The sequence below is a fragment of the Cloeon dipterum genome, chromosome X (assembly GCF_949628265.1).
Source record: "Cloeon dipterum chromosome X, ieCloDipt1.1, whole genome shotgun sequence".
Classification (NCBI taxonomy): domain Eukaryota; kingdom Metazoa; phylum Arthropoda; class Insecta; order Ephemeroptera; family Baetidae; genus Cloeon; species Cloeon dipterum.
In genome coordinates, this window is record NC_088790.1 from 26087179 (window position 1) to 26107287 (window position 20109).

General features: G+C 41.0%; 2 protein-coding genes across 13 annotated transcripts in view; one reads left to right on the forward strand and one right to left on the reverse strand.

The window, feature by feature from the left end:
• sick (sickie) overlaps positions 1-15510 on the forward strand; it is a 29395-nt gene extending 13885 nt beyond the window's left edge. For 3 of the 12 annotated variants that reach the window (XM_065496502.1, XM_065496491.1, XM_065496503.1), the window contains 30 exons: positions 252-328; positions 1383-1500; positions 1562-1722; positions 1787-1880; positions 2658-3139; positions 4038-4239; positions 5980-6064; positions 6660-6808; positions 6904-7085; positions 7135-7349; positions 7420-7543; positions 8172-8294; positions 8439-8765; positions 9698-9836; positions 9904-9972; positions 10177-10341; positions 10415-10491; positions 10557-10708; positions 10762-10845; positions 10901-10985; positions 11406-11533; positions 11591-11832; positions 12061-12217; positions 12275-12425; positions 12567-13011; positions 13066-13212; positions 13333-13717; positions 13775-14055; positions 14193-14307; positions 14789-15510. In XM_065496502.1, the coding sequence (XP_065352574.1) occupies positions 252-328; positions 1383-1500; positions 1562-1722; positions 1787-1880; positions 2658-3139; positions 4038-4239; positions 5980-6064; positions 6660-6808; positions 6904-7085; positions 7135-7349; positions 7420-7543; positions 8172-8294; positions 8439-8765; positions 9698-9836; positions 9904-9972; positions 10177-10341; positions 10415-10491; positions 10557-10708; positions 10762-10845; positions 10901-10985; positions 11406-11533; positions 11591-11832; positions 12061-12217; positions 12275-12425; positions 12567-13011; positions 13066-13212; positions 13333-13717; positions 13775-14055; positions 14193-14307; positions 14789-14926 (5299 nt within the window). In that variant the 3' untranslated portion in view covers positions 14927-15510. The remainder of the gene's footprint in view (positions 1-251; positions 329-1382; positions 1501-1561; positions 1723-1786; positions 1881-2657; positions 3140-4037; positions 4240-5979; positions 6065-6659; positions 6809-6903; positions 7086-7134; positions 7350-7419; positions 7544-8171; positions 8295-8438; positions 8766-9697; positions 9837-9903; positions 9973-10176; positions 10342-10414; positions 10492-10556; positions 10709-10761; positions 10846-10900; positions 10986-11405; positions 11534-11590; positions 11833-12060; positions 12218-12274; positions 12426-12566; positions 13012-13065; positions 13213-13332; positions 13718-13774; positions 14056-14192; positions 14308-14788) is intronic. The other 9 variants (XM_065496492.1, XM_065496493.1, XM_065496497.1 and 6 more) reach the window with 9 other exon arrangements.
• Positions 15511-15955: 445 nt separating this feature from the next.
• LOC135947542 (26S proteasome non-ATPase regulatory subunit 5-like) lies at positions 15956-19438 on the reverse strand. Its single transcript, XM_065496504.1, has 10 exons — positions 19283-19438; positions 19034-19210; positions 18832-18979; positions 18123-18362; positions 17990-18067; positions 17318-17504; positions 17112-17263; positions 16553-16705; positions 16327-16500; positions 15956-16267 (listed from the first exon to the last, which is right to left on the reverse strand). The coding sequence occupies exons 2-10, from the start codon at positions 19207-19209 to the stop codon at positions 15992-15994; spliced, it is 1584 nt and encodes a 527-aa protein (XP_065352576.1). The 5' UTR covers position 19210; positions 19283-19438; the 3' UTR covers positions 15956-15991.
• Positions 19439-20109: the final 671 nt, after the last annotated feature.

The following is a 20109-nucleotide window of genomic DNA, read 5'->3' on the forward strand; positions in this document are numbered from 1 at the left end:
AATCCGCATCATTTGGAAAGCCATTTTTATTTAATTTAATTTAAACCTGTTTGCTCCCGTAAATATAATTGAAATTCAATCACGCTCGCACGATCTCAATTGAAGCACGGACGGATTCATCCCATTTTTTACCCTTCACTAGCGATCTAGTTTGATTCTCGACGTTATTATTTCGATTTTTATGGTGAACCAGTTTCATCCCAGCGAACTCGCTGCGCAAACCACTGAGTGAGTGTGTGTTTTAATTGCAGGATGCCATCGCCGCAGAACAAAAAGAGGAGCTCGGGCATCCCGACGCCCGCCAGCCTCAGAAACTCCAACACGTCCAGTGAGTAACGCGAGCGCCGCGCATGATTTCACACTAAATTACCAGAATTAAATGTAAAACCGCTGCGGTTAACCAGAGTTAATTAATCACTTATATCATCGCCTTTCTTAATAAGTGGCTCGACAGTTCAAACGCAGCCTATATGTAGGTCACACTGCATAATATTATATTTTTTTTAGGTTTTCTGTGTTGAAGTAGCTCGATTTTCTCACTGTGTAATCACACCTTGGCTTATTTTATTAAATTACTTCTAAATTTTTATGTGAAAATACAGTACGTGTTGAGTGACATTACAAAATTTTGGTTTTCGGGGCCCACCCCGGGCCCTATGGGCCGGTGGGCGGTGATATTTGAACCAGTCGATGCCCCTTGGTGGGGCACGCCCCCTCGTGTGCGGTTTTCCAAAATCAGACCGTTTTTCGAATTACTGTGATTATTTTTAATGTCAGATTTTCGGAAAAGTCTAAATCTTTCTCTTGAGCAAGCCTATCCAGCTTGGCTAGATTTCGAATGAAGATCATTATGTGGGATATTTATCAGGGAACATTTTTAGGCCAATTACAAGCCAATTGAAGCAAAATTCCAAGACTAGATAGATTTGGAAGTTTGAAAAACATGATTTTTTAACTTTCCCCATAAGAACAACACACGGGAAATAGAAAATTCGCCATTTTTTTCTACTAATGGACCCAAAATGCGATCTTTACTATTCCATCTCACACGCAGGCCTGACGCCGGTTTGGAGACCGATTTGGAGGTTATTCGCGTCCATAGAAAAATTAAAATTAATTTTCCGGCTTCAGCACAGGCAAAAATTGGTTTTATTTTTGTTAAAATTCGACGGATTGATGGATTAAATGTCACAAGGTCTTGAATGAAAGGTCTCGATGAGCCCTACCATCTCACCCACCCTGACAACCTTTTTCAGGGTACCCAACCCTGAGATCGGTCCCGGGGCGCTTTTTCGCGATTTTCCCGACGCCACTCCGCCCACTGTTTTTGCGCTTATTACTTCTAACAATTCTTTGAACTAAATTTCCCCCCAATCTCACAGTTCCAGGCAGAGTTGGCAGCAGACCTGAAAGCATGACCTCCGTGAGCAACAACGGCTCAGTTACATCTCTAATTCCTTCGATGAAACCTGCTGTCCACAATGAAAAAGGACACCAGAAGTAAGGAATCTAAACTCGCGTTCCCATCGGCGAGTGTATATTAAACTGGCTCTCGTTGCAGAAGCGGTCTCCGACCTCCGTCCATTGTCGGCCTGGCCGGCCTCAACAATAACAATTCACCTGTTAGCAGCGATTACCACCCCACTAAGAAAGCCAATGCAAACACTACCAGAAGCTATAATAGTTCTTCCACAACCAACTCTCAAAGACTGAACAAACAAGGTTTGATTCGCTTGTTTTCGAATTGTAAAAGCAGTTACGTAATTTTGTTTTTTACTCTGAACAGGGATTGTCGGCTCAAAACGTACAAGCTCTTCCAGCGGCTTCAGCTCTGCGCGCTCAGAGAGAAGCGATTCCTCAACTAGCATATCAAGCATTCCGTAAGTGAACCGTAATTTAACTATATAGGCTTTTTGTTTTGTAACTTAATGATAAAAGCATGTTATCTCAGGGCGTTTACAAAATAAATGTTAAGATAAATGGATTGCAGGCACTTTTTTAAAAGCGTTTACCAAGTTTTAAAGGTCAGTGTGGCTTATTGCGCAAAATTATTCTAAAATACTATTTTTGACATGGCAGTAAACTGGATTATACAAATAAAATAAACGTAATTAATTGTGATTTCATCAGTATTTTACCATTGCAATTTTTTTAGTCATTTTAGGGATATATTTCGTTTTATTTTACATTTTTATGTCAACATTTTTGCTAGAATTGCTAAATAATCAGTCTTGCTGGTTTCCGCACCTTTCCAGCCAGTTGAAATACAAATGCCTGGCGTTTCAATCGAAAAGGTGACCACATTGGGCCTCAATTTATTCGCTGTGCTGAGCAGAGGTTCAATAAAAAAGTTTGATTCAAAATACCAAACCCCAATTTTCTGCCGTAATTTTTTACTAACCAAAATAAATAAATTGGAACAGTTCTCAGCGAATTTAAAGGTCGATTGAACAGGATTTTTTGTCAAATTTTAAAAAAAATTGTTTTATAAAAAAATAAGAAAACAAACACGTTTTTCGTGGATTTTTAAGATAACGAAAAAATAGGGAACACCCAACGCCCTCATTCTAAGTATTTTTTAAGCAAATATTAGTTTTACCTGAAAATTTCACCTCCAAAAAATATTAATTTCTCGGCTTTCGCCCTTTCTTTTCCAGAGCAATATCTCCAGTTGTAGTTCTACAAAGCAGTCAAATCCAGCAGCGATCTAAAATTTCCAAGTCGGGTGGTTCTCCGCGAACAGCGCACAAAACGCACAAGAAGGAGCCGGCCGTGGTGCAGCACAGTCCAGTTCCTCAGCAAAAGCAATCTCCTCCTCAGCCGCAAACCAAAGAGTGCTCCGCCATCCCGAAGCCCATGGCCGCCATCAAGGGCACCGCCAAGGCCATGCCAGAGCCACTCAACTACAAACGCCCTGACCCCAAGAACGTGGCCATGGTGTGCCCCATGTCTGTGATCGAAAGAGTTCCAGAGGCCCCGGCGCCGAAGGAGGCCCAGCCGCCCCAGATGAGCGAGCCAATCAAAATGCAGGACGTCACTCCAACCCCTGAAATTGTCCTCCAGCCACCGGACGAGGCTGAGGACGACTTGATCACCCCTATGAAACCACTTAGTCTCATCAGGCCTAGATATTCTTTTGGTAAGTCTTGTTTACAAGGAAATCTGAAATTAAAATTATGTTGATTTTATTTTATTTTTTTAAATTGGCAATTTTTCCAATCGTGATGAAATGTTGTATGCAGACTCTCCTTGACAAGACGAATCGATCGATATGTAATTTTCGTAATTAAGACTATTTCTCGATTTATTTTAACAATTCACCAGTTGCATAAACCCTAAGTGTTCGAAGCTGCCAACAGATGGCGCCACCGTAGACTTTCAATTTTAAGGCACTTCCGCTGCGATTTCAGACTCAATCTAGCTACTGTTCATTCTTCAATTAATTTGCTTTTTTTGACGTGCTGAAAACCAAAATCGGTTCAGCCAATCGCCGTAGAATCGTGAAAAACTATTTTTTTGAAATAAAAAAATCTTTTCCAACGTTTCTACGGCGAATGGCTGAACCGATTTTGGTTTTCAGCACGTCAAAAACTAGCAAATTAATTGAAAAATGCAAAATAGCTAGATTGAGTCTGAAATCGCAGCGGAAATGCCTTAAAACCGCTTAAAACAAAATTTTTAAGAAAGTCTGTGGTTGCGCCATCTGTTGGTGGCTTCAATAACTAAGGGTTTATGCAACTGGTCAATTGTTTGTAAAAAGCTGGTGGTGATTTCCCAATATTTTCCAAAACCTGGTTTAAATTTTTTCCAGTTTGAGGGAATATTCCTCTTCAGAACAAATTTTTAATTCTACTGATTTTATAATGGCAAACAATCAGGTAAAGAAGGCGAACAAATTGAAAAATTGTAAATTAAAATAATATCACACGCTCTCCTAACATACTGCGGGTGTTTCGGTCCCATAGGCCTCTTCTATAGTGCTGTTATTCGTTTTTGTTTTAACAGAAATTTTAATTTGGGACTCTTTTTGTTTGCAGAACACCACAAGGGTTTTGTCAATTTGAGACCTGGCAGGCGGAATTTCCTCTTTCGCAATAATTTTGGCATGGGATCCCCTAATAACTTGGGCAACGGTTATCTGTCTGACGGAGACGCCCTGAACCTGGGAAACGATTCGGACTACAATGATGGATATATGTCTGAAGGAGCGCTCTATTTGAAGAGGACGCTCAGAGACAGGTAATTGTTTGTGTGGTTTTTCTAATCATATTGTGAATATTTTTGCGTGCTGCTCGGTTTTCATTTGTGGAATGTGTTTTGTATTTAAAAGGATTTTTTTACAATATATTGATCCACAGGTAAGTGTGCAAAATTCAAAAACCCTTAATTTTTTATTCTTTTTTTGAGATTCCGAACGAGGTCAATTTTTCACATTAAATTTAAATTTCGGACATTACAGAAGAAGCAGGAAAAATCATTTTACCTTTACCTGACGTTCTTTCTGAAAATTGGGAAAAGCTAAAAAATTCCCAGGTTGCCGTTTAAATTTTTTATAAAATTTGCAAAATGGCAGGAAGGATTTTAAGTCGATTGTCGTATACTCAATGCCCTGTTTCATGTACAGAAAAAAAATTTAACTGTCCGAAATTTAATTTTTTTGTAAAACCATCTAAAAATTTGCAATTGAAAAAGAAGCAGGGCTTTGAGCAAAATCCAGTGTAGGCCGAAAGGTGTCACTCGTGCCCTCATTTAGTGAATAATACATTAAAGCTGCGTGCGTTTTGATATCGCGCCCCTCGGCTCTCTCGCGCGGTGGTGATAAAATCGCAGATGGTCGGCGGCCGCGCAGACGGCGCGTGCGCCCCCTTATTGATGGTATCGCCCATGCGGAGCGAGAGCGGGCAGGGTGCATTATACTCGCTCTTGTTTCCCTTCACGTGCTTTCCAGTGCGCCTCATTAAAATATTCCGCCACAATTCCGATTTTTTTTTTTTTAAATAATTGGAGGAGAAAAATGTAATTAAATCCATCCGTCGAGAAATCATTTTCAAAAAATAAAAGAGCTCCGCGTCGTTAAGGATTTCATGATATTTTTAATTTATTAATTTCTGTTGTGTTTTTTTTTTGTTTCGGATCGGATGTTAGACAAATATTTGCTTAGCGGTTTCTCCCCATTATCGGCGGCGTAACGTAACGGGCAGGGCAGGGGAGTGAGTCATATGTGTGTTTGTCTTGTCGTCGGCCGCACCCCCTCCCCACCACCCCCTCCCAAGCCGGGTGTGCCAACCCTTCTCTATATCGCACTCGCAGCAATAGTCAGAGTGGTGGACCCGACACACGGACCTTTTTTTAATTCTTTGGCTCGAGTGGCGGCGCACGGTGTCCCCCGCCTGATTCGCCCGCCGACACACTCCGTGCCGAGAGCCGTCGGCTGGGCATGTCGAAAGGGTCGGCCCGACGCGGTGACGGCGGCGACGGCGGCGCCCACCTCCGGCTACTACTATGTCGATCAAGCGCTGGAGCTACTATTGTGATCCGCACGAGTGAGTAGCCGACCGCCGACCGCTTCCTGCTCCCTGATTCCGCGGAAACGCACCCCCTCGGCCGACCGGGGGCCCCCTCGGGGTCTGCACACACCTGACGCGCCTCTGCGTGCGACTCGTTTAATTATTTAAGCTCCGCAGATTCGCACACCCCGCGTAAGATTCCAAAAGGGGATGGTAATTAACGGCGTGTTTGCCAATTTGAACCGCTGAACTGGCAATAATTTGGATAGTCTGCAAATTTTAATCCTTGGGGAAGAAATGACAGAGTTCCTCTATGGCTTGCTTGAGCGGCAGCTGCTTTGTTGCTTAATCCGATTTTAAGCGCCTTACTTTTCGCTGGCCTCAAGACACTCGTCATGTTTACCTTTCATTCAAAACACGGAATAAGCGAATCCCTGCTTATTTAAAAAAATTTTTCTTATCACTTTAACAGCGTGGGCGACGACTCGAGTTCTGTGTCAAGCGAAGTTTCCGACCCACCATTGAATGATTTGAGTAATGACTGCCGCCAATCCGAGGTAAATTTGATGAAAAATTGCCTTGGAATACAAGAAGTGGCTGTGCACCTTGACTAATTGGTGTTCAGGGTTGCAATTTTTTTTTCAATTTTAACCAATTTCTTGCAAGCAATGTTTGCACCTCAGTTTTCAATAATTTTCTAATTATTAGCTCATGATCTTGACTTGAAAAATCGTCAGAGATTAATTTTTGGTGAAATCGAGGCAGAAAATGGAAATTTAAAAGAAAAATCTGCACAGTAGAGGGAATTTTGACCAATCCAACAACGAATTTTAGATTTTCACAGGGGAAATATGGAATAAATTCATTTCTTGAGTTTCTTGCGCAAGAAATTGGTAAAAATTTAGTGTTTAAAACCAGTGGTGAAAAAACCTTGTTAGTTTCACACAATTATTGAAAAATGAAAATTACATTTTAACAATTTATCCTTAAAATACACCAGTTTATCAAGGTACAAGCCTCTTCACCTTTTTAACAGCTGTTCTGGAGCAAAATAATACTGACAAAAAAAATCTGCCAAGACCAGAAAATTTTGCCTCCAGAACAGCTCTAATTTTTGGTTTGGACTTGTTCTATTTACGTTTCCTATTCAAGATGAGTAATGGATATGGGCAGTCGGTTTCTAAACAACATTACCAACACCAACTTAATAACCAACAGCATGTGCCTGATGTGCAAAAGCATGGTAGTAGAGTCAAGCTGAAGTCGAGTAGCTCGCAGCAAACGGATTCCTCCTCGTTCAGGTGAGGCTCTATCTGTGGTTTCGAGGCTCTTTTTTGTCGTGATCGCGAGTGTGGAGTGTGCGGAACTTTCGCTAACGACTTTGCCACAAACGCAGGCATGGCAACCAATGGAAAAAATATCCGCTGCCGATGGACTCGCAAGGGAAAGTGATGACTGAGAAGCCGGAGCTGAGGAGAGGAAAGTCCGACCTGTGCGAAGACTCGCTCAAGAAGATCAACAAGTCGCCGATTATCGCGAAATCTTCCAAGAGTCAAGAGAGGTCATCCAGTAGATCAGGTAAAAAATCGAGGAAATTTATTAGATTAATCTAAAATTATATTAAAAGGCAAAGAGGAAAGAAGTCGGCGTAGTAGTTCACAGCAGACCGAGTCCGTTACAAACCAACAACCTGCCATTGGCAGAATGTCCCCGTACACAAATACCAGAATCTCAAGCGGCAACTACATGTACATGCCCAAGAAGAGCAGCAGCAGCAGCGGCAGCAGCGTCGGCTCCAACAGCAAAAACAACAAGCTCAACAATGATGAAGTCATTGCTCAAGTAAGTACATATAATTGCACGTTCCACTGTCACAGATCGCATGCCTAACTGTTTTTGTGTATCTCTTAAGCAGGGTGCCCCAGTTTTGAAAAACAATTCTATGGCTGGAAGCGGCAGTCCTCGGACCAGACAGTCCAAAGTCAAAATCAGCGGCGGCACGCAAACCAACAACATTGATACTCCTCCGTTGAATGGTGAGTGAATCCACGGTTTTTTTCATGCCTGTTCAAGTCTACTAACTGTCCCATTTTGCATCTCAAAAATTAATACTTTTTAATCTATCAATAACAACGTCGGGTCTTAAAAATAGGTGTCATGTGAAAGAGGAATGATAGTGAATATTGGAAATTTAATCAGCTTTCTGGATATAGACAGTTTTTGACGCTACTATCAACTGGGGAATTTTAATGAAGCCAAACACGGACCCTTTTTCAAAATCTGCAATTTTTGAAAATATAAAAGTTACTTTCAAGACTCAAAAGTACTATTTTTTATCTTCTCTCGATTAAATTTACATAATTTTTCTCACCACGGAAGCAATTAATTTCCTTTGCGAAAAAATAGGGCGTAACAGGCAAAATTGGATTTTGGGGCCCTTTTGTCGGAAGTATAATGAAAAAATTAGTCGGTTAAAAAAATCACCATCATTCCACTTTAAAATTATATGTTTCAAGTGAAAAGCCCAGCTCGTGAAACCCATTAATTCCTCCCGAATTTTACCTCTGTGTAGGCATGACCTTGAAATTTCTAACTTTGTTTGCAATGCGAGGCGCTCGCTCCGATGCGACCGAATTGGATTTTAATTCTGCGCTGTGATTCTAGCAGGCGATTACAACAATTCTCCTAGCCGTAGAGGTTCCGCTAGTAGTTACAAATCGTATTCATTAACTGTGCAAGGAGCATCCAAATTGTCTGCAAACATTAGAGAACGCTTAATGCTTGGAGGTTAGTTTGTGATCCAGCAACCGGAATTCTTAATTTATTATTAATTAATTAATTAACACTAGCATTCCGCGTAGTTGTTAGCCTCTCCCTGATCTCTTGTAAACCCGATTTCTTTCTTTCTTTCTTTTTGTGACGTAAATGCAGCTGAAAACGCACACACGCTGCCGAAGCAGTCGAGCATCGACAGCGCCACCGCCGAGATGGGCATGCAAAACCCTGGCCTGACGCAGTACAACTACCAGCAGCAGCAGCAGTCGCCCGCGGCGGCCAGGGTGGGCACCAAGGCGCCGCCCAGGTTCACGGACGGCTCGCTCAGCGACACGGCCTACTCGACCTACTCGGAGCTCACGGGCAACAGCACAATCGCGAATAATATTTACGGCAGCCGCGCCACAACCGAAGCCGGCAGCCCCTACTCCTGGCTCAGGCACAGCTCAACCTACAACGCCTCCATCGCCAGGTGTAATGCCAGTGAGTCTGAATTTTATTATTACTCAAAGGGTAGAAAATTATTATTCTGAGTTTACCAAATATTTTAAAATAGAGGGTGAATATAACTGGTTGACGCCTTGATTTTTAGTAATTTACGTCTGTTAAAATAGGATTTTGGTGTTTTAAGGAGTTGTTTCTAAGGTCAGACAATACCATAAAAACAGATTAAAATTATCATCTTTAAAACATTATTTTCTAATGTACGTTTTTAATGCTACCCTGACGCCAGGTTAAATATTTTAATATGTTTTAATGGCCTTGTCTGACCTCAGGGATGACTCCTTGCGTCAAAACAATCTGAATTTTAATTTCTTACTATTTTATCGTATTTTAAAAATGTCGATTTTTCAAACTTTGACTCTCCATATCACGAAAACTGTTGGTTTCTCCTTCCTAACAATTTCTAGGGTCACTTGGGATGAAATTTTTCCAAATATACCTAGAAAAATTTAAGATGGCTCGTTTGGGTATTCCAAAAATTACATAATTTTCAAATTAGGAAAATTCAAACAAAATTTGAGTGGAAATAAATGTTGCTGGCCATCTTTTGACACCAAATTTAAGGTTAAAACTTGAGATATTTGTAAACTCCGGTGGCCCGCTTCTACAAATTTATTTTCTAGGAAAGGTTCTTCGATTTTTCCCGCTAAATTTGGTTTTTATGACACCCCTTAAAGCACAAAAAATTAAAAAAAACTCGGACGATATCAAATCTCTCCTGGAAACATCCATTAAAAAATCATGCTTTTTGTACAATATTCTAGACATCTTTCTACATTCCTCTTTCTACATTTTAGATATTTCGATCGGTTTTGTTTTAAAATTAAATTATTGTCATCTTAATTAATTCCCATTTTCTATTCATGCGCAGGAATTTTGCCTAATTTGTTTCTTAAATTATATTATTCCAGACTCTTTGACCGATAGCACAGACTCTCTGTCGTCATTGGGCTCGTCTCAGCACAGAGCGTCCCTCTCTCACGCCAGAGTTCTCTTCCAAAACAGAGAAAGCCCGCAGAATTCGAGACTAAACCGCAGCAACAGCATCAGGTATGCTTAAAATTGCGTCTGATTAACCGAAACACATTATAAAACGACTGCTGTAAATATGTTAAAGAATCCAAACACTAATTGATCCTATCTTCTGCGAATTTGAAAACCAAAGCCATATTAGGACATTTCCAAGGTAGTAAGAACAATCAAGTCTTTGTCGTTTTATTATTTTGCAAATCTGCTTTCATTTCATCGCTACATAAATGGCTTATTCATCTCTCGCTTCGCTATTTGCTTTCTGCATGCGCCCATCTGAACAAAACAAACGCTGCTTTTTTTCATTTTGATACTGTGCCAAGGAAAGATAGGGATTTTAACTCTGTTCATCTAATCGAAGGTCGACAAAGTCGGAAAAACTGTATCCGTCGATGCTGCAACGCTCCGAGGATATTCTCCACGATCCCTATTACTACACTGTCCAGGGCAACGGCCAGGTCAAGGGTCCCGGCATCCCTGGCAGTGCCGAATCGCAACCCACTAGCCCAACCCAAGCTTCCAATAGGTAAAATTTAGATGATTTTTATTTTTTAAATTTACGGAATTTAAGAATCTGACAAATTAAATATTTATTACAGACATTCCGGCCCTGGTAGACCCTCGACAATTTCTCCATACGCTGCTCCGAAGGCTGTCCCTGCGAAGAATGACGATGGTAAAAATTTAAATGAAAATAATTCTCTTGAATTCATAACAAAGAGTTTTTATTTTTTCCTGCAGTCAACGGCTCTTCGCTTAGTCTAGTGTCGACAGCCTCCTCCCTCTACAGCACCGCGGAGGAGAAGCAAGCCAATGAAATCCGAAAATTGAGGAGGGAATTGATCGAGGCTCAGGACAAAGTGCATACGCTCACAAGCCAACTATCCACAAATGTAAAAAAATTCACGTTTCTCTTCAGCTCGAAAAACTTAAATTATCTTTTCAGGCCCATGTTGTGTCTGCATTTGAGCAGTCTCTGGCCAACATGACGCAGAGATTGCAGCAAATGATTGCTAGTTCAGAGAAAAAGGTGTGTAATTCTATTTTTTACATTTAAGAATAAATTCTAAAAATTGAAAATCAAGGATATGGAGTTGCAAGAGCTGAGAGGAACCCTTGAGATGCTCCGGCAGCAGAGTATGGACCCTGGAGTGCCCAATGGTCAAATCGGTGCGTTTTTTTCCTCGAAACAAACCCTCCTATATCTGTAAAGGGTTCCCAAAAACCTGCATTTTTACGGAAAATCCACTGCATTGCAAAAAACTGATTTTTGCGGGGTTTTCTGCAATTTTGCGCGTTTTTATGAAAGATAAAAATTCTCATGATGGATGAACGAAATTAGGGATTTTAAAAAATCAGTGTAAAAGTCACAAGAGACCGAAAATGTTTAACTCATCATAATTTACTAAAGGTTTTTTACGTTTTTGGTGCGAAATATATGACTTTTTTGGGTTTAAATTCGGAAAAATGCGGGAAAATCGGAAACTAGTGGATTTCCAGCTGTTTTTTTTCGCGCAATAAATCAGTGGTGAATTTTTGCGTATTGCAAAATTGGCAAACCCTGTCTGTTACCAAACCTTTAATTTCCAGAACCCGAAAAATCATCTCCGATGCACCGTCAACTGTCGATAGACTCGGTTTCCAGTCTCTCGTCGGCGTGCAGTGGTGCTTCTTCTGGCAGAAGAGTGGCCTTGAACAAGAAAACAAAGAAGGGCTGGGTAGGCATTCATTTTTCGCTCGTTGCCTTGAGCTAGTTCTAAATTCCAATTTTTCAGCTGAGGAGCTCATTCAGCAAAGCCTTTTCTCGCAACAAGAAAGATCAGCTGGGCCAATTGTCGCTCTCAGACATCGAGGATGGCAAAAACGAACTCAATCCCAGCGAATTGTCGGCCCCGGCTTCACCAATGCTCTTCTCCCAGAAGCACCACCACCACCACCACCATCAACACAATGTTGAGTCTTCAAACAATAGCGAGGCTGATGATGAAGAACACCCACTCAACGGATCTCCATCTGCGTAAGTGACTGTTTCTTTTGGATGATTAAATTGATTAACATTTAAAAAAAAAATAGTGAAAACTAATTTTTTCACCTTGTAAGAATACGATCGTTTGTTTTCAACACAATCTTTTCATAAATTAAAGATTTTAATTTCCCGAACGCCAAAAATCGCGTTCAATGGATTTCCAAATTAACGGAGAACTGCTCAAATAATATTTTAATTCTAATTTATCTGATATTTCAGCATTTACAGCCAAGCTGATGGTTCGGGCACAAACGTGGTTCAGGAACTGCAACGGCAGCTCCGAGAAAAAGACCTCGTGCTGACTGACATTCGGTTAGAAGCACTCAGCTCTGCCCACCAACTGGAATCTCTGAAAGACACTGTCCACAAAATGAGGGTGAGACAATTAAATTTGTCCCCTCGACCAGGCGTCGAAACTATCTCACGTTTGCAGGGCGAGATGCTGAGTTTGAAGCAGGACAATGAGAGACTGCAGCGGATTGTGACCAGCAAATCGCTCACTTCATCACAGTCTTCCCTTCCGCTGCAGGACAACAATCCAGAACACTTTGCTCTGTCGGAAAATGCCTCGCCAACTGCAACAGGTGTGTGATTTTTAGGTTCAATTAATTTTATTTTTCTAATTGTAACTATAGTTAGAGTAAAGCTAAATTGATAAATAAAGTCTAGATCCGACCATTTACTAATTAATTGATTAAATTGATTTAAATCACCATTTTTCCTAGAATTTAATCCCGTGTACGGAGACGCACAAGGGACGAAAGTGCGCGTGACCGTGATCACCAGCGGAAAACACGTGTGCAGTCCGACTACGGCGGAGCCGGAGGAGCTGGAGGGCGCGACCGAGTGCCTGATCGCCACCATCTGCGTCGGGCCCAAGATGCCGTGGGAGGTGCTGGACTCGCTGGTGCAAAAGGCCTTTGTCGAGTACCTCTCGTGGCTGGACCCTGCCAGCAGCCTTGGTCTTCAAGCAGAGTCGCTCTTCGGCTACCACTTTGGCGAGGTGCAGCGGCTGTGCGGCGGACACTCGTCAATGCCGGACCTGCTGCCCTGCGGATACCTGGTCGGCGACGACGTGGCCATCAGGGTGTGCGTCAAGGCCGCCCAGCACGCGGCCAGCATGGACGCCCTCACTTTTGAAACGCTCATTCCAAAGGCTTGGATCCAAAGGTATTTTTTTCTGACTTTGGTTATGTTTCTGTGTAATTACATATTTTATTTTAGGTACATCAACATGCTCAGCGAACACCGAAGGATAATTTTCTGCGGCCCAAGTGGAACTGGGAAGAGTTTCCTTGCCAACAAATTAGCACAATATTTGGTTCAGCGAGAAGGAAAAGAAGCCACTCCAGAAGCCATTGCTTCCTTCAAGTAATAAAAAAATTAGTTTGTTCCTTTTTTAACTTAATTTTATACTCTACAAAAATAAAAACTATTTTTTACATCTGATCACGACAAGTTTAACTAGAAAATAATTTTTTTTTCCTGCAGCGTGGACCACAAAAGCAGCAAGGAGCTGAAGCAGTACCTGGCCAACATCTCGGAGCAGTGCGAGAACAACGCGGCCGCCGATCTCCCCTCGGTGATCATCCTGGACAACTTGCACAACGTGTCGAGCATGTCGGACATGTTCAACGGCTTCCTGAGCGCGCGCTTCCCACACTCGCCGTACATCATCGGCACGATGAACCAGACGACGTGCTCGTCGACCAACCTGCAGCTGCACCACAACTTCCGGTGGGTGCTGTGCGCCAACCACTTGGAGCCGGTCAAGGGGCTGCTCGCCAGGTTCCTCAAGCGCCGCCTGCTCGACCTGCAGATCAAGAGTGGCGTCCAGAATTCGGAACTGTGCAACATCTTTGATTGGATTCCAAGGGTGAGTTTTGAAAATGAAAGCACAAATATTAATTAAAATAAACGGCTCATTTTGCAGGTGTGGCACAACCTGAACAAATTCCTGGAGATGCACAGCTCAAGCGACGTGACCATCGGGCCTCGCCTGTTCCTCTTGTGCCCGGTGGAGGTGGCCGGCTCGCAGGTGTGGTTCACTGACCTGTGGAACTACTCCGTGGTGCCCTACCTGCTGGAGGCGGTGCGCGAGGGCCTCCAGCTGTACGGCCGGCGCGGTCCCTGGGAGGACCCCACGCGTTTCATCACTCAGACCTACCCTTGGAGCAGCGACGCCGTCCAGGGCGGGCCTGACGCACTCATCAAGTGAGTACCAATTTCCCTCTGAAGAATTTAAAAACACCAAATCACTAGAAATGGTTGTTTCATGTTTAAATTTGACTTTTAAAAATTCGACACAAGATTTTTGAGATTTCTTCATGCGCTGTAATTTTATTTTTTAGATTGAGACCTGAAGATGTTGGATACGAGACGCAGAATCCCACCACACAAACCTCCTCATCGCCGCCTGGAACTGCACAGTCGACTTCTAACAGTGGAGGAGAAGCTGATCCACTTGTGAGTATTTTCATCAAAAATAAATAAAAATAAAAAAAAACAATAAAAAATATTTCCCTACACCCAGGGGTGCAAAAAACCCGCATTTAAAAAATGCAGTGCAGTGGTAAAAATCATTTGTTCCATTATTACCAGTTTCTTGCGGGCAATGTTTGCACCTGTTTTCAGTAATTTTCTAATTATTTTCCCATGGTTTTGACTTGAAAAATCGTCAGAGAAATTTTAGGAGAAATTGAAGCAGCAAAATGGCAATTTAAATTAAAAAAATCTGCACAGTAGAGGAAATTTTGACCAATCCAACCGCAAATTTTAGAATTTTACAGGGGAAAATGGAACAACTTTATTTCTTGAATTTCTTGCGAAAGAAATTGCAACCCTGTCTACACCAACTCTTACAGAAATCGTGTTTGATTTCCTTTTTCCAGCACAAATTGAATAAAGAAAGAAATGAAATGGTGTTAAAAAATTTTTTCTTTTGCAGTTGAACATGCTGATGCGGCTGCAAGAAGCCGCCAACTATTCTAGTCCACACAGTGACTTGGAGCTGTCGGTGGACGCCGCTGGCGAGAAGACGAGCCACCGAGAAACCAGCGTCATTGTCCTCGACGAGCACGACTAACACACCCCCGTTTCGAGACCGCCTTCGTTTATTTTGATTAGATAAATGGAACTAAATACTTAATGGCAAAATCACCATTGTACGTAAACTGAATTTTTTGGATGATTATTTTCAGCGTTATATGTGATAAGATTTTGCTTATATATTTATTATTATCATATGTATTTTGTGTGCGAGAGAAAAAATTGATAACACTTCATCTGGTCTAAATATCCCTAAAATGGATGTAAATATTGTTTATATACATTTCGTGACTCAACCGTGATGCCTAATTTTGTGACAAATTATTAAATGAAATCGTGGCCATTCTTTGGACAGCCATACATTTGTAGAGCATTTTGTACATTTTTCTAATCCTCGTCACCCTCATTATATGTTATTGGAATAAATGAATTGGCCTTTACGTCGTCGTGCAACTTAAATAATGAATGTGAACACTTTAAACGGAAATTCGCATATTATGGAAGAAGTCACAATGGCCTTTTTTGTAGGTTCAATAATTTTGTTGAATCCACCACTGTTGATGGCTTGTATTGAAAATAAAAACAGAACTAACCAACCTGAAATGGATATATATAAAGAAATCTGTTTGTCTCATTTCATATTCCTTTTTTAAATGAAAGAGTGGCACATCTTGCACACATTCCGACATCAAGGGCCACTCTCAGCTTGTTCCATGAGAAAAAGTTGTAAAAATCTACCTTTTTTAATTATTCAAAATTCAACTCTAAGAATATACTCAAAATTGGCCAATTAAATAAAAAAAAAATGGTTGGCGAGACTTGAGTGTGTGAAAAATGGCTAAATGTGAGCAACAGAAATACTACAAGTTTTTGGAGGGCGCAAACAAAAGTCAAGTGAGATTTTAAAAATAGTATGCATCAAAAATTCCTATCCCTCAGTTGCCTGAAATGAAATACAATCTGCTATTAATAAATAAGAGCTCTTCAATATTCGTTTTAGTCCAATAATTCATCATGCTGAATTGATAATTATTGTGACGTAATGATAATTAATTAAAAGAAAATATTTCTACACATTCATCATGCTATTTATTCACAAATCTTAGATTTCGCCACTTGAACAGCGCATTTTCTTAGCATCATTTTGCACTTTAGGATTAATTGTCAGAGTCCGTCTCACGTTTTGCGGAATGCTCTTGTCTGCGAGGATCACACGAGCTACGTCCGATTTAAGTTGCATCACTTGCGCGTCGGCCACACCGTTGACAAAGAAATGCACATCATTGCACGATTCCTGCTCCACCAGCCAGCTGAGAAGAGAAGGCAGCAAGCAAACTTCGTTCCGGCCCCACGCCAGTTTGGTCAAGGTTAAAAGCAGCTGTAGAACAAAAAAATTATCGAGTGAATTATCTCTAGAAATATTCTAAAAACTCGTACCTTGAGACCAGTAATTCTGCATTGCACTGTTTCCGACACAAAGACCGGAATGCTGGTTCTGTTGACACCGGGAAAAGGCTCCTTGCAAAATTGGAACAGCTTTTCAACCGAGATCCAGATGGATTCGAACCAGCTCTTGGTCAACCTCAGCATTTCGTCTGTTTGGTCTTCCTCCTAGAAATCTCACCATTTAGCAGTTTTTAATTTAGATTTGCACTGCTCCTACCTTTAAAACAATCAGGTCCATGGTAGTCTCTAGAGAACAAACTTTGTCGCTCGCTGAACCAGACTGGACAAATTTCTTAAGATGGTCTAAAACCGAATCACTGGTAGGCATCAACGTGGCCAAATACCGCTTCCCAGCTGGCTTGGCTGCCACCTGTAAACAAAATATTATTATTACATATTTTAAGTGGAATTATTGAGATTTTTTATTTTAAAAAGAGATTTTTCATTAAAATTCAACCCTAACCGACCAATTTTTGTCATTTACATCTTACTAAACGTGCCCTAAAATCTAATTTGTCGAATTTTACCGGTTTTACGCGCTTTTTCTATAAAAATTCAGATTTTAAAAAGGGGTCTGTGCATGGCTTCATTAAAATCATTAAAATTCACGAGTTCATAGAAACGTCAAAAACTGGCTATATTCAGAAAGCTTATTAAATTTCCAGTTTTTTTCCCTATCAAGCAAATTTCCCATTTTTTTAGATAAACCCTAACTCCTTCAGTATTTCACATCTCATTAAAAGCAGGACAAAAATTATTTTTACTTATATTCGTACCATTCCAATCATTTCTATTTCAGTCCTCGTGACATACGCTCTGTCAATGGAGATTTTGATCAGGTTCATGACAGTAGGCACCACCTTTGGACAGTCTTTCAACGCCCGTTCTGGAAAGTGCTTGAAAATGGCCCCAAAGAACATGTAGATGGCTAGAAAAGAAAATAAATCAGTTCCAAAATCCCAGGGTCGGATTCGTTTCGTACAGGGCATGACTTTGTCCTCCATGGTTCCAGGTCCGTATTCCACCACCCTGGCTTCGAGTTTGGACAAAATTCCAGACGCGAGCAGCTCTTCATAGCCCCACTCGGCGGAGCCAATTTTTGTGTAGCAGTCAACAGTGGTGGCGAATCCCACTTGGTCCACGTGAGCCATCGCCCCCTGCAAGCCAGTCTGCAAATGAAACAAAATAAGTGAATTTTTACTGACAAAACAGCACATTTTCCTGCTGCTAATACACCAGTTATAGAAGCCTTCTGTGTTCAAAGCCGACAGATGGCGCCACCGTATACTTTCGTAATAAAATTAATATTCAGGCACTTTTTCGCTGCGATTTTGGACTCAATTCTGCCACTGTGCTTTCTTTTGACGAGCTGAAAACCAAAATTGGTTCAGAAAATCGCCATAGAATCATGAAAAACTATTTTTTGAAAAATAAAATATTTCCCAATGTTTCTATGGCGATTGGCTTAACCGATTTTGGTTTCAGCACGTCAAAAGAAAGCATATTAAGTGAAGAATGCACAATAGCAGGATTGAGTCTGCAATCGAAGCGCAAGTGCCTTAAAAATTAAATTATTACGAAAGTATAAGGTGGCGCCATCTCTGTTGCCGGCATTTCAAAATTAGCCGATCCTTTTTATTATTAAAGGACTCACCTCAAGCTCTTCCAAAATTTGGCAGTTTTTCACCATTTCCAGGCCTTCTTTGCTTCCGCTAGCAGCGCTTGATGCAAGCTGTTAGACAAACTTATTACTAAAACCGACTGAATTTAAATTTGGTTTCGTTCACCTCTAATATTTGAAACCGGATTTCCGGAATTTCGCACATAATTTCTGCTAGCGAGTTTCCTATGTCTGATTTGAACACAATTTCCGCCCCTTGAGGCATCAAGATGATCTTCTCCAGCAGATTTATCACTGGAGAATCGGAGTCTGCGTCTTCCGCACTGATGCTCCTCACCAGTTCGTACATCAGGTTTGGCACTTGGGAGAAGCAGGCGACGTTTCCTTCAGAGATGGCTCGACACAACTGGAGAAAAATTAATATGAGCTTTGAAGAAGAGCTTTTCAGATTAAAAATTAAGACTATTTTGCATATTTTACTAAAGGAATTAACTGTTTGTGAAATTTCGCTACAGTTTTTATCTCGGCAATGCACAATAAATGAAATCAGTACCGAGAAAGTTAAATTTCGGATTTTCCAAATTTCTCAAAAAATTAAAATGGCTTTTCCTTTGATTTTGATCCCTCTTGTCCTGATTAATACAGTGGCGTGCGAATTATGAGGACAAATTCCCTAAATAAATCGTGATTTAACAATTAGGCGAGTAAGGCGACTATAATTATTAACAATGCTTGCCGCTTGATAAGCTGATTTTCTCAGATTTTAACTTTTTAGATTTAGACAGAAAGTATTTTGAAGGATAAAACAATTTTGCACATTGTTCTTTCTATCAAACTAGGAGAAACGGGAAAAGAATGGAATTAAATTCCCTCACCAAGCTGAAGAGGAGCACTTGGAATTTCGGCGTGACGTGAGTGAGGAACTGCAGCAGCAACTCCTCGTTTTCGCTGACAATTCGGCCAGCCTCGCAGTTTTCAAAGACAAGGCTGACCAACTCATAGAATGGTTCTGCGTAGATTGGGCTGAAAATACAACATCAAATAAAATAATGTGGCTTGAATTGTTTGTTTACATACTTGTTCCATTTCACTAGCGTTCTGAACATTTCGGAAAAGTCGAGTTTGGGCAGAATTAGTCTGCGCTGCTCGTCGCTCAGTCCTTTGACCTCGTTCAGGAACTCATTCAGCACCGTTTTGTGGTCCTTGCACTTTGTGTAGGAGTCGATTCGACTCTGAAAACCGGCCGCATCCATCCTGAATTTCAAATCAGCGGGCATTATTAAAATTCATGACAACAATAGCAGTAATTATTTAACTGACAATTACCTTAGTTTGAAGGTCAAATGTTCGATTTGGAATGCATCACGTTACGGGGCAATTCGGCACGTATAAAAAGCAATAAAGAATTTACGAAAATCTGCTCAACCTGTTCCAATGTTTTGGCGGCAAGATAGTGTTGGAAACGGCCGTTGAGAGACGGTGGCGCTCGCATTTGCTGAATTTGGCGGAATGGGAAAAATAGACCAAAGCAGCAGAGATGAGGCGGAGATGAGCTGAAGAAGATAGGAGGAGTGATGAAAATAATGAAGCTAATTTAAATTTCCATGCCACTCGTGAATCATCTCGCGACAAATACATACAAGGCGGCAAAAAAGGAAATACAATTAAAGTCAGTTGATACAGGGCAACAATCGAAAATTATTTGAATTTTTGGATGCACTTAAAGAGGAATGATACTGGAAAAGCCTGGAAAATGCTTAATTGTTGCCAATGCATAAAGTCATCCCTTAGGATTCAGTTAAAGCCTAAATTGACCTAAGAAACGCTGTAATTTTTTGAGAAAATTGGCTGGAAAGTTACCGTGCTTTACAAATGGTAATGGCTGTCTCCTTACTTGAAATCCGATTTAATTTCAAAACCAAGAGTTTCCCTAATTAGTGGCATACACCGTTGGACAGATCTCGACGAGAGGAATCGGAATATGCCAAGAAAATATGTTCAAGCACTGTACATTTGGGAGAAAAATGGCAAAATTTGAATTTTTATGGTAGGAAGGTCCTTTTTTATTATTGCAAATTGTTGAACAAATTGTTAATCGATCAATTGTTTATGGCATCCAACAATTTAAATAATTTTCAATTGTTGCCATTAAG

What these genes read in the sequence shown, in the direction of transcription:
- LOC135947542 (XM_065496504.1), bottom strand. Translation starts at nt 19,209, where the DNA reads ATGGATGCGGCCGGTTTTCAGAGTCGAATCGACTCCTACACAAAGTGC. An exon ending in ACGCTAGTGAAATGGAACAA is followed by an intron (nt 18,980 to 19,033) that starts GTATGTAAACAA and finishes TTGTATTTTCAG; the next exon opens with CCCAATCTACGCAGAACCAT. An exon ending in GCAGAATTACTGGTCTCAAG is followed by an intron (nt 16,268 to 16,326) that starts GTACGAGTTTTT and finishes TTTGTTCTACAG; the next exon opens with CTGCTTTTAACCTTGACCAA.